General features: G+C 37.1%; 1 protein-coding gene across 1 annotated transcript; it reads left to right on the forward strand.

Annotated features, from left to right (window-relative positions):
• The first annotated feature begins 1,313 nt into the window (after positions 1-1,313).
• LOC117293192 (proteasome subunit alpha type-3-like) lies at positions 1,314-9,785 on the forward strand. The gene is made up of 9 exons (XM_033775415.1): positions 1,314-1,433; positions 2,958-3,164; positions 3,570-3,602; positions 3,730-3,798; positions 4,783-4,856; positions 5,397-5,466; positions 5,922-6,049; positions 7,142-7,274; positions 7,999-9,785. Exons 1-9 carry the CDS (start codon positions 1,413-1,415, stop codon positions 8,041-8,043), a joined length of 780 nt encoding a protein of 259 aa, XP_033631306.1. The 5' UTR covers positions 1,314-1,412; the 3' UTR covers positions 8,044-9,785.
• Positions 9,786-13,065: the final 3,280 nt, after the last annotated feature.

The following is a 13,065-nucleotide window of genomic DNA, read 5'->3' on the forward strand; positions in this document are numbered from 1 at the left end:
ACATTATGCATAAAATAACAAACCTGTGAAAATTTGAGCTCAATTGGTCGTCGAATCTGCGAGTGAACATTGCAAGAAAAACAGCCTTGTTACACAAAGTCGTGTGCTTTCAGACGCTTGATTTCGAGACCTCTTAATTTTAAATCTGAGATGAGGTCTCGAAATCAAATTCGTGGAAAATCACTTCTTTCTCGAAAACTATGTTACTTCAAAGTGAGCCGTTTCTCACAATGTTTTATACCATCAACAGCTCCCCATTAGTTGTAACCAAGTAAGTTTTTTATACTAAGAAATATCATTTTCAGTAATTACCAATAGTGTCGACACTATCCACTACCTTTAAGATGACTCTGTCACGCTTCAGAATTTACTTGTGAATCAGATATTATACGCACGCATCATAACTACAACCACGGCACTCTCTATAGCTAGGCCAGTACAGTAGAGCACATTTTCACAGAAGATATACTTTATTTCGATTAAGCCTCATAGGCTGGCCCTCTGCCGATTTCATTGTGACCAATGTCAGGCTTTAAAGACAGTGGACACTGTTGGTATTATTGTCAAAGATTAGTCTTCACAGTTGGTGTATCTCAACATAATGCATAAAATAACAAACCTGTGAACATTTGAGCTCAATCGATCGTCGAAGTTGCGAAATAATTATGAAAGAAAAAACACCCTTGTCACATGAAGTTGTGTGCTTTCTGATGCTTGATTTCGAGACCTCAAATTCTAAACTTGAGGTCCTGAAATCAAATTCGTGGTAAATTACTTCTTTCTCGAAAACTACATCACTTCAGAGGGAGCTGTTTCTCACAATGTTTTATACCATCAACCCCTCACCATTACTCGTAATCAAGAAAGGTTTTATGATGATAATTATTTTGAGTAATAACCACTAGTGTCCACTGCCTTTAATTAAGATTGATACACAGTTTATAAATCATATCTATTTTAGAAATAGGCCCCTGGTCGAATCTTTGTTCTACAAGTGGGCAAAATCCACCGATGTCCTTCCTGTAGTTAGGTCTCGTCTCGGGTCGGGACTCAATCGATGGGTGACAACATGTAAATATTATTGCGCTGCTCAAACAAAATAATAGACTAATTGAAAAAGTTCCGAAAGTACAACATCAACTTGGGATCAGCTTCGGCGCTTGCACATGTTTTGAAAAAGTGAGGCCTACGGACGGAACCCGATTAGGGGGGAGCCCGCCGAATTAAGACGCGTCTGAAGCCGTCATCGTTTCGAAAAAGGTCACCTCACAGCTCCACAAAACTCTCGGTAGAGGGCGCCCTCAATTGGTGAACTATTAAAAACGTGAGTCTGCATGTTTGGGGTGCATAGTGTTTGGATCTAGACAAAGTCTCTTTATTGTCGGATCAAACTCGATTATTGCCAGGAAATCATGAGTTCTATAGGCACTGGTGTAAGTAAAAAAGATTGTTGTTATACTTGTTATAAATAATTTGGATGTACAACTACTTGAAGAAATTATTGTCTGATTTTGACATTTTCATTCTTTCCATTCAATTTCATTCATCATGGAGGACCCCATTCAAAGTTCAAAGTTCAATCGCCATCTCAACATTTTTTGCAGTTTGACATGAATGATAAGTTTGGGGTTAGAAACTATATGGATTTGAAAAAAAGTGTGTAGTTGCTGCGACCGTTGTTGGGAGAAAGAGGACAACAGAGCAGCGCTGGTTCAACATTTCATTTCAATTGAATGTATTCAAAATTCAACTTTTTGTTTTATAAAAAATGACCATGCATGATGATTTATGATGACTGGGTGGGGGGCTCTGATCTGATTCTGAATGATCTGAGTGTACTGTAAGTCAAGTGTAGTATTATGCATGTAATTGATTATCCCACCCCCCAATTTTACCATCCATTTTTGTTAATAACCCAGTGTGTTTGAAACACACTGGGTTACGTATCCTTATGTTTATAAATTAAAGTCTGAAACCGTTTCAGACTTTAAGTTTAATTTATAAAAATAAACATAAAAAGTAATTTTTGAAGTTTAATATCGTGGATGCAGAATGCAGTGTAACTGTAGAAAAAAATGTAATTTGTGTTCCCGTAGACGCCATTATATGTAAGCCATTACGGTTTATACAGATACTCCTACTGTTACTAGGTAGAACTTTAACTAGGTTTCTGCTATTGTGTCTTCATGGGAACAATATCATGTCTTAATATTAATAATAATAATGATAACATTTATGTAGCGCTTTATACTAAAAGTAAGTTTCTAAGCACTTCACACAAAAAAATATATAAATGATTAGTAAGCAAACGGGAAAATTAAAGCTAGAAAAAAACAATTATAATACAAAAGGTACACGAAATGTCTTCATGGGAACAATAACAAACCTCATTCAATTTATAGTTCTAGGAAAAGATTACAGACAACAAATTTTGGGGTTTTGGATTTGAGCTGGGCCAAAACTTCTGTGCAGACAAGTGGTCGCGTGGTGGTTCAACGACCAATTATGCAAGGATTTGATAAAAGTCCCTCATGCGTCACAAACGCATTGCCCTCACTTAGTCACTTCAAGTTTAAACTGTGAGGCATCAAGTGGGAATTAAGTGTTTTAAAAAAATAGTAAACTGGAAAACCAGACTAGTTAGGATTTTAAATCAGACCCATTGTTTAAAAAGAGCATTTGCTATTCATCTTTTGTACTCTGTTGTTTAATTAAGTGAAGATATTCACTAAAAAAAAATTCTGTTTTTAAAACATTTATTCTTGAACTATATTTTGTGATAAAGTAACCCTCCTTGCCATCGGGAGGAGGGTTACGTTTTCGCAACTAAAACTATATCTGAAGTGAGCGTGGCTAGTCTAAGGATAGGGTTTTCTATTGGATCAGTGCACTTTCACACAGAGTACTTTGAAAAAATCTGCATTTAAATGATGTTTTCATTAATTCCTTCACCCCAGTACGACCTTTCAGCGTCACAGTTCTCCCCAGACGGCAGAGTTTTCCAGGTTGAATATGCAATCAAAGCGGTAGAGAATAGTGGAACAGCTATTGGCCTCCGCTGCAAAGATGGCGTCGTGTTTGGTGTAGAGAAACTGGTCACATCAAAACTGTATGAGACGGGCTCCAATAAGAGAATATTCAATGCAGACAGGCATATAGGAGTGGTAAGTTGATGAAGTAATTTCCAAATTTTGGGTGGAACAAAGTCATAAAGCGGGACTTAAGCATGTGACCGCCGAATTAACGTGCTCTACCAACTGCGCTATCTATGCCTAATGTTAATGGTCTCCTTATTTTCTCAATAATATATCTGTGTTTCGTTTTTTTTTTTTCATTTGGTGGTTCTTTTTTTTTCGCATAAAAAGTTTGACATGTGCGAGAAAGGAATTGGCACCTTTTTTGTTCTGGGAAACGGATTTTGAACGAAAGAGGACATAAGCATTGAAGCGTAAAAGCACATTTAGAAAACTGAGCATAGTATTTTGTTCTGCCATTCATAAGTCATTGTAGGAGCGGTAACTTTTGTGAAAAGAAATTAATTTGACTTTGTTTTTCTATCTTATTTTCAGGCTGTGGCTGGGCTTCTTGCCGATGCTAGGCAGGTAAGAAAATTCCCCATTAATTCTCTAAACCATTATTTTACAAAAAGGTTGTATATTCCATTAACTATAAAAGTCTGGATTGGAATTCAGAAATAATTTTGGGTATTTCAATTCAATCTTTCCGCAGCTTGTCGAGACGGCCAGAGATGAATCTTCTGATTACAGACAATCTTATGGAGGACCAATTCCACTTAAGGTAAGAAGAGGTATACTCCTAGTCTCTCAATTCCTTGACTCTAGTTCTTTTGTTTCAATCTGGTATGCCTTTATAAATACAAGCTGTTAATTACACGAAGGCCATGGCCTGTGTTGCCCTCATCTTTTGGCCTTGGTGCCCCTTTATTTTCCAATGGAAGTGCCCTTTGGATTGAAGTGGCTTTGTCCTTTCCATGTGTGAAATTCCATGTGTAAGTGTAGAGATTAGCATTCATGCACTCCAAATTTTGTTTCAATAATGAACCAAGAGTGTTAAGGGGAAACCAGTTTCCATATGTTGCAGTTGTTTCAGAAGCTAATTTATGTTAAGTTGATCTTACTTTTGTACAAATTTGTTACAATTTTTGAAGTTTATGAATCACAAACTCTAGTAGCCCATTATGTACAATCACCATCTTAACAATTTACCGCATTGATCTTTGGAAACTCTGAATAGTTGAGAAATCAATCAAGCTGCCAAGATGGACGGCATGCTGTACTTTAAAGACACTGGACACCTTTGGTAATTGTCAAAGACCAGTCTTCTCACTTGGTGTATCCCAACATAAGCATAAAATAACAAACCTGTGAAAATTTGAACTCAATTGGTCGTCGAAGTTGCGAGATAATGAAAGAAAAAACACCCTGGTCACACGAAGTTGTGTGCTTTCAGATGCTTGATTTCATGACCTCAAAATCTAAATCTGAAAATTACTTCTTTCTGGAAAACTACGTCACTTCAGAGGGAGCCGTTTTTCGCAATGTTTTATACTACCAACCTCTCCCCATTACTCGTTACCAAATAAGGTTTTATGCTAATAATTATTTTGAGTAATCACCAATAGTGTCCACTGCCTTTAAGGGCCTGCATTTTACCTAGAATCCTATGCAGGCCGATCATGCGCATTGAGATATGCGATAAGGGCGTTTCATAGCATTCACAGTTTGACTGACAAAGGCTGTGATTTGTTTTTGTTTGTTTTAGTATCTTGCTGAGAGGGTAGCAATGTACGCACACACTCATACATTGTACAGTGCGATCAGACCGTTCGGCTGTAGGTAAGTTCATTTTGATAGTTGACACTAAAGGATAATCACAAATTTTGATTAATAAATTGTTGCAGACCCTTGACATCCCTTTTTAAGATAATTTTTTGTTCTTTTTTTATCTTGATCTCAGTTCTGTTCACTTAATTCATGTTATTTTTTTCATCAAGTGAAACCACATGAAATTTGTTATCCATTGTACGGCATGAAAAAAGGTTACATAAAAACGTTCAGAAAGTCTATCACAATGAGACAATTATGTACAAAAAAGTAAAAGAGAGAGTCACAAAACATGACAAGCCTGGGTAGGAAGGAATTATTTTTTACCCCGTTTGTTTAAATGTCTAGTTGTAAAATCCTACCTAATCTATTACTGTCAGTTACAATCAATGAGTTGTAGAGAATTTGTGCTGTCAGACATAATAGTATATCTTCATAAGGCTACTATCTACAAACTTTGAAGACTTCCCATATTAGCACACTATGATTCTGCAGGCCTGGTTTTCTTCCCATAACTCAAGATAACTCTGTTGATTTTGTTTTGTTTAACAGCGTGATGATGGGTGCCTATCAGGAGAACATACCACAGCTTTACATGATTGATCCATCAGGTGTCACATGGGTACGTTATTTTGGTTAAATTTCATTTTCATTTATTAAATCTGGTTGTGAAGCAAGGACTCTCAGAAAAGCAGATCTAACCGCTATACTAGACAAGTATTAGGTGTAGAAGGAAAACCCCCGAGTGTTATTTCAAGAAAATCCATGCAGTCAGGTGGGGACTGAAAACCCTATCCACATAGTGCTCCAGGCAGGATTTGATACCACCACGCAAACCTGATTTTAAAGTCTTAACATTCCCTAAAACAACTGAGAAATCTTTTATCTGAAATGCTCCCTGTGAAATTTTTAAATTATCGTTTTTTTGTCCATGTCATACAAGGAAAGGTAAATAAAAAATAATGTTAAACATCACTGAAATTATCGATCTTTTTTATTTTTTAAAACCACATTGTTAGGATAAATGCCCTTGTCATAAGTTTACAAATCTTCTTGTTTTGATGTGTGTGGATCTAGGGCTACCATGGTTGTGCTATCGGCAAGGCCAAGCAAGCAGCTAAGACAGAGATAGAAAAACTGTTGACTGCCGACAAACACCTGAAAGATATGACCAGCCGAGAAGCAGTCAAAGAAGTAGCCAAGATGTGAGTACACAGGCTGGTTAAAAATAACAGAACCCACTTTTGATAGCTATTTTCACCATTACATGGGTCGTAAAGCCGTTGGTCCTGTGTGTTGTGTATGAAAAGAGAATGGCTGAAAAGAGAAGGGGTTCGCCCCGATGTTCCTGTTTTGCATCTTGCGTCTCATAGTTTTAGCTCCACAATACCTACTGGAAAATGAATGTTTAAGCCTCTTGAGCATCAATGAGTGATGAATATAAGCGCTATATAAGTGGCTACTATTATTTCAAAAATAAAGTCGAATGGTACTTAAACATGAGGGCTGAAAATATTATTACAAATGCATATTTTGTCTCTGAGATATGTGAGTTTAAAAAAATTCCATGTGGCATACTCGTTTGTCCATGGACGGGCTTTATTCAACCCACTTGACTGAGCTTCGGAGTTTGATTTTAAAGACAAAAACACCGAACTTCAAACAATAATTGTTGCTTAATTTTCTTGTTCAATGCAGTAAGGGTTTAAATATGCCTAATGCTTTCAATAAGCAGTGAGCAAAATTATTTTGGAAGTGGGATATTATTCAAATATAACACGGTTTAAGGGGAGGGTGAAGAGTAGATATTAGCTCCCCGAGGTATTGGAAGTTGACAAACTAGTTCCGGAGGCAAAGCCCGGGCGTTAGTCTACTTGTCATGCCTATTCACCATGTGCGTGAATACTCGCTTGCGTGCTTGGTAAATAGCAAAGGTACCACCTGGCATGTGATGATGAATAAACTAGTGAGAACACGACTCTCGGTCATGAATACAGGCCTGCACGCTTTGTTTTGAAAGGGATAGGGCACCAGGGCATTTTCTTCTTGGTAAAGGGCACCCTATAAGGAAATTGTAAATTTGTCACTGGAGCATTTTAAGGGCACCAAGGCAATGACCATGGGGCACGGAGGCAATCGCCTTCATTGCATCCGTGAAGAATCAGGCCTGTGAATATGTATGAGGTATAGTGCAAGCGTATGTCCCATGGCTGTTGTTTGTGTGGTTTTCTAGTAAAATAAAACATATTGTGTGATGTGCCCATTCTAGTGATCTTTATCATTTGCATTCAATACAGCATTCACATCGTTCATGACGAAATTAAAGACAAAACATTTGAGCTGGAGCTAAGCTGGGTTGGAGAGATGACGAATGGGAAACATGAGGTAGTTCCAGAAGCCATTGCACAGGAAGCTTTCAAATTTGGAAAGGTAATTTCTCACTTCAACCAAATGCATTTTTGTTATACCTCACTTTTCTTTATCTAAAGAAATCAAATGCAACCTTTAGTTCTTGACAGACCATGTCACGGTTGGCATTGTATATTGTGCCACAGTTTACACATAGTAACACAGTTTATAACGTTGCAGTTTACATGTGTGGTATCACAGTTAACATATATCACATAGTGTCACAGTTTGCATGTATAACGCCAAAGTTTACATGTATAGTGCCACAGTTTATTTTTGTAGTTTCACAGCTTGTGTATATAGCATCACACCTTGCATGAATATCGCATAGTTTAACAATTTACCCAGTCAGTTTATGTTGTGTTTAATTACTTGTTATTTGAAATAAAAAGTTGCATCCCTTTCAGGTGATCCCTCTCCTGTCATTTGCCAGAGTGTATCATAAACTTGGGTGTGATCCCTGGCTATATGACAGTTACAGGTTGAATGGCTTCTGACTGGCGTCCAAAACAAAAGATATTGACAAAATAGGGAGACCACCCATGTTTGGGGCTAGATAGCTCAGTTGGTGGAGTGCATGAAAATTTAATTCTGAGGTTGCAGCTTCAAAATCCTCTCCAGTCTATTTTTTGCTTTGTTGATGTAAATAGTCAATAAGGTCCAAATTTTGTGCATGGAAGAAACTTAAACGGATGTCTTTTAAAATCAGTTGTTAAACACATTTTCTATTCTCGATTCCTTTCAGGATTCATTGGAAGAGTCCTCCAGCTCTGAAGACGAAGACCTTTGAAGATGACGGTCCGTTGACCTTTAAATATCATTTCAAAACACTAAAAAGGGGAAAAGTTTCAAATAAATTGGGTAACTTCTCAAGCGCAGTCATGTTTACATTTGAGAATTGATAAAGCAAAACAAAGTTCATCCGAAAATGATTCATTTGGTGTGTACATATACTGAAAACCCTGAAGGCTAATGGAGTAATTATCCATATTGTGAACCAAGTAACAAACAACCTGCGTGGCTGATGCAGTACTTAGGACATTAAAGACTAAAAAAGCTTGTGAGTTATGGTGGATTTTTGAAGAGATTGCATTATGTTATGTTGGCCATCATTTTGTATGTGAAACCTCCCTAGATTGATGGGGCTAAAGCAAGAATGTCTTACTCGGTCATCGGACGGTTATCAATTCAAACATACATGTATAGCGCATTTTCACTTTGTTAAGTATTCAGTCATTAATTGCTTATTTGAACATTGCATACAATGCATGTCCGACAATTTTAGTAAATTTTGCAAAGAAAAAGAAGTTTAAGTTCTTATTACTCATAATTTAGTGAAAATTTTAGTTATGGGAAATACCACACTGTGCGTCAAATGGCACTTCTCAATTCTTTTGGTTTGCAAAGGCCAAATAAGTACAACTTTGGTTCAACAGTCTTCTTTGAAATCCTTGTTTGTAAAGAAAACTTACACAATACCGTCTGTATCATGGTAAAGTGACAAGAGGGAAAATCAAATAAATCTAATCTAATCTAATGGGATGAGGTCTGCCATTATCTAGCCTTTCAGCAATGGCAGCATAACATCCCATACAAAATGACACACAAAATTGCACTGTGAACTCCCCAATTTGTATAGGTCGTTTTTTGCTTGACATACAGCTCTGTGCGCCTTGACTGAAGGTTAGCCGTTATCTCCAGGAGTATATGGATAAATGCAGTAGAGATGGTTTACACACAAAACATTTATACAATGTTGACTTTTAGTATGCTTAATAATAGTTTTGCTGTGGTATTATTTGCTATACATTGAAACCAAAACAGATAGATATCATGGATCCTACCCTCACTGAACACTAAATCAAGTTTTAAACTCTTGAGCTAGAACTTGGCGAAAGGACCAGAGTTTTAACAAGTCATAATTCTTGCGTGGATTTTGGTATAAATTTCCTGAACTTTGTTTCAAAAACAAAACACTGATGGATACTTGTCATAAAAATATTTGCGATTGCATTTGTCTGTATGAACAAGGGTCAGCTGTACTTATTTGTGGACAATCTTGCAGTAAAATGACATTAGAATAGAAGCCACAGCATTCTTTAATGCAGAGCTCTAATGAGGTGCGACCATTGTAAAATGCTGCATTGCACAAACTGAAAAGTGTGGCTTATTGATCTTTATTCTGTTCAGGGCCCAATTTCATTGAGCTGGTTAAGCACAAAAAGTAGCAAAGCCCAACATATTTTATTTTACAATTACCAGAATAACGAAAAATACCATGACACATGTGACTGGTAGACTGCTTGTTTTTGCTTAGCAGAAATGAGAATATTGTTAAGCTTAAGTGGCTCTTTAAAATTGGGCACAAGGTTTAAACTCCTTTCTCTTTGTGTAGATGTAGGTACATGCTTTGACACGGCCACTTTCAGACACTCACTGATGCTTTAGACAAATATGAGAGCGATACACATGTTTTTTTTATAAAGGAAAATGGTTTATTAATAATAAAATGTTTTCGTCTTTAAAAATGTCTCTGGTGACTTTACTGTGTTCAATAATTTGTTTACTAGTAATCAGTCAACACATTAAGACCTTCATGCTGTAGCCATCTTTGTCTACTTGTTTCCTGGATGCATTAGTGACCATAAATACTAGTCTTTGCCAAAAAAAGGAAGGGACCCGACTTCTAAAATGTTAATCTTGTTGTGGTAGCCTACGTCCTGCTCTTGTTCTGGTGGAATTAGTTGTTGAAACACTGCTCCAAAAATGATGATGGAGCCCAAGATGTAGCTCAAGCCTGGGTTTAGGCCAAAGACTATAAAGCGACTAACACGCAATATGGGGAACTCGGGGAGAAATGGGGCACTGGACACCATTTCACCAGGGGAGAAATGGGGCACTGGACACCATTTCACCAACTATTTTAATGCAACAAAAGATCAGTGCAGACAGTGACCAAAACATTTGCTTTCTGAATTGGCGTCCATGCAAATCTGATGTTCCCACATTAGATCTCCCTGGCTATCAATCTGATACATGCAGTAACTCGGTTAGAATGCATGAATCCATGTACAATCAGGCCAGAGGCATGCTATGATCATGGCTACAGTTCCCCTTTAAAGACACTGGACACTACTGGTAATTGTCAAAGACCGGTCTGCTCACTTGGTGCATCTCAACATGCATCAAATAGCAAACCTGTGAAAATTTGAGCTCAATCGATCGTCGAAGTTGCGAGATAATAATGAAAGAAAAAACACCCATGTCACGTGAAGTTGTGCGCTTTCAGATGCTTGATTTCGAGACCTCAAAATCTAAATCCGAGGTTTCGAAATCAAATTAGTGGAAATCTACTTTTTCTCAAAAACTAGTCCACTTCAGAGTGAGCCGTTTCTCACAATTCGTTAGACTATCAACCTCTCCCCATTACTCGCTACCAAGTAAGGTTTTATGCTAATAATTATTTTGAGTAATTACCAATAGTGTCCATTGCCTTAAATACAATAATTGGTATGTAGTATAATGGTTCAAACCACATAAGAAAGTTAGCCAATCAAACTGAAATCAAGCTTCCTTTTTCAGCAGCGAGAGTCATTGCTAACGAAAACTCCCAGCACTAGGATCCAAATTTTATGCATTATGTTGAAATGATAGCATTTCCACCTTTTGGGAACTCCCAAAATTTAAAGAATTCATGGAGCCCAACTCCTCGGCAGTGCTACAGAAGCAGATCAGGGTGGATAATTTATTTATATCTGAAGAAAATATCAGCCATTCATGATTACCAAGAACTGCTGACATAAAAAGGCCTAAATTCAGGAAAAGTCAATACCCAGTCACCATACACTAGATAAATAAATTTGTTCACCTCGTTTCTTGAAACAACATTGTTTCTTGAGGATTATTTACAGTATTACAGCTTATAAATGGTCATCACAAAGTGTTTTGATAAAAACAGCGCTTTTTACTCCCATAATCTTAAAACCTTATGGTAGAAACAACCATTTCATAAACCCATGAGAATATTATCTCAACATCTTACATTGTTTCTGAAGCACTTATAAATCGCCACATAAGCAAGTCATCTCCACAGCAGTATATTATTGAAATACCATGATTACACCTGAATATCAAATAAGGAAGGTAGTATGTAGTAGCACTTAAAAGTAAGAGATTATTAAAGAAAATCGGCTTTCATAGAAACAACTACAACACCAGATGCAAAGAATATCAGTACTAATTAAATTCATATAAAAAAAAAACACACTAAGATTTGACATTATTTTGACCCACAATGTAAACAGCTCCTAAAACGGTGCTCTTATGTGCGCGGATTTGTTTTCAAATGACACATGCAATCATTTTTTGGAATTCTTTTTCTTCAAATCCATTCAATTGATGGATTTATTTATCACCAAACTTTGATTACACTCTCATAAAAAATGATAAACATCAAATCTGGTTTCAGTATTCCTTACAAGTGCGTCTCCTAATTTCATAAATAATCTCAAGGAGACCACCAGGGCACCAGTCAACAAAAACCTGGCCAATTGTCAATGAAGAATAGAATAATTTATATACAAGCACCTGGGCCCAATTTCATGGCTCTGCTTACCACCGAATTGTGCGCTTACCATCACCATTCGCTTTCAGGGCAGGCGCCGATTTTCTGCGCAGGTGCCAATTTTCTGCGCTGTGGAATGCCTAGTAACAAGGAGTATGCACTTAAGCAGAAGCCAAAATTCCCTGCTAACCCGTGAAATACACTTAGCTAAGCGTGGAATTCCCTGCTTCTGTTAGTACCGATTCTTTGCTTACAGTAAGCAGAGCCAAGAGATGGAGCCCTGCTGAACAGAATTTCCTTCATTTTTATAAAATTACAAGACCCCTTACACTACAGTGTAAACTATTCAGAGTGTTAAAATCTTCCCGAGTATAAAGTTTCCAGCATCTTCCTCATCCTTCCTAGTCCAAGTTCCATTAAAGTTTATCATTGATATACACCGTATCATCAAACGAAGCTTTTGACGATGTGATCTACCAGGTGCAAGGTCTGCTAGGGTCTTCTTTTGAAAACTTCAACTGCACTGCATAGTTATTCTCTGTTGTTATGTTGTTGGTGCTGTTTCCGGTGCTGCATTCCCTGTTGGTAACTGTGTGGTGTCATCTGAGCTGAACAAGTAACCAATGTAGTTGACGATCATCATAACATGTGATGGTAGATAAAGGTAGGTGGTATATACAGCAGTACACAGTATAATCAAAATTGTGGTGTCTGATAGCAAAGAGTTAAAGGAAATACGCTATATATAATTCATTGATTAGTGTCAGGATTGGTAGGAATTTGGCATGGAGTCACTCCTACCGAGCTAACCGCTGATTTTACAATGAATAGAATAAGTTAGTCTTAAGTTAGTCTAGTAAATGAACCACAATAAGGTGAAACCACAAATTCTTGATTTGTGCAATTCATAATCGTAGACGTTTAACCAATGTTTGTATGAGAGAGATTGGCTGTTGCCAGCTTGGTGTTTTATCTACTTGTTGTGGGAGCTTTGCTTAGTCCCCTTGCTTGTTGAAAGATCATTTAAACAAAAAAACAAATTCTCGATATCGAGAGTTGATAATTGTTTTAATGTTTTCTCAAAAAGTGGAGCGTTTCATGGAATATTATTTCAAGAGAAGTCTTTCACCATTACCTTCTGTAAACACTGCGAGTTATTTGTAAAGCTGTGAACTTTTTTTCTTTCTTTCTGTTCCGAAAGTGTCCAACCAATGGCTTTAAGGTATATGAAACTTGTTGTCGGCATGT

The sequence above is a fragment of the Asterias rubens genome, chromosome 1 (genome assembly GCF_902459465.1).
Source record: "Asterias rubens chromosome 1, eAstRub1.3, whole genome shotgun sequence".
Lineage (NCBI taxonomy): Eukaryota > Metazoa > Echinodermata > Asteroidea > Forcipulatida > Asteriidae > Asterias > Asterias rubens.

Coding starts and splice junctions, on each gene's coding strand:
- LOC117293192 (XM_033775415.1), top strand. CDS start 1,413: ATGAGTTCTATAGGCACTGGT. Junction 4,857..5,396: donor ATCAGACCGTTCGGCTGTAG/GTAAGTTCATTT, acceptor TTTGTTTAACAG/CGTGATGATGGGTGCCTATC. Junction 6,050..7,141: donor GTCAAAGAAGTAGCCAAGAT/GTGAGTACACAG, acceptor CATTCAATACAG/CATTCACATCGTTCATGACG.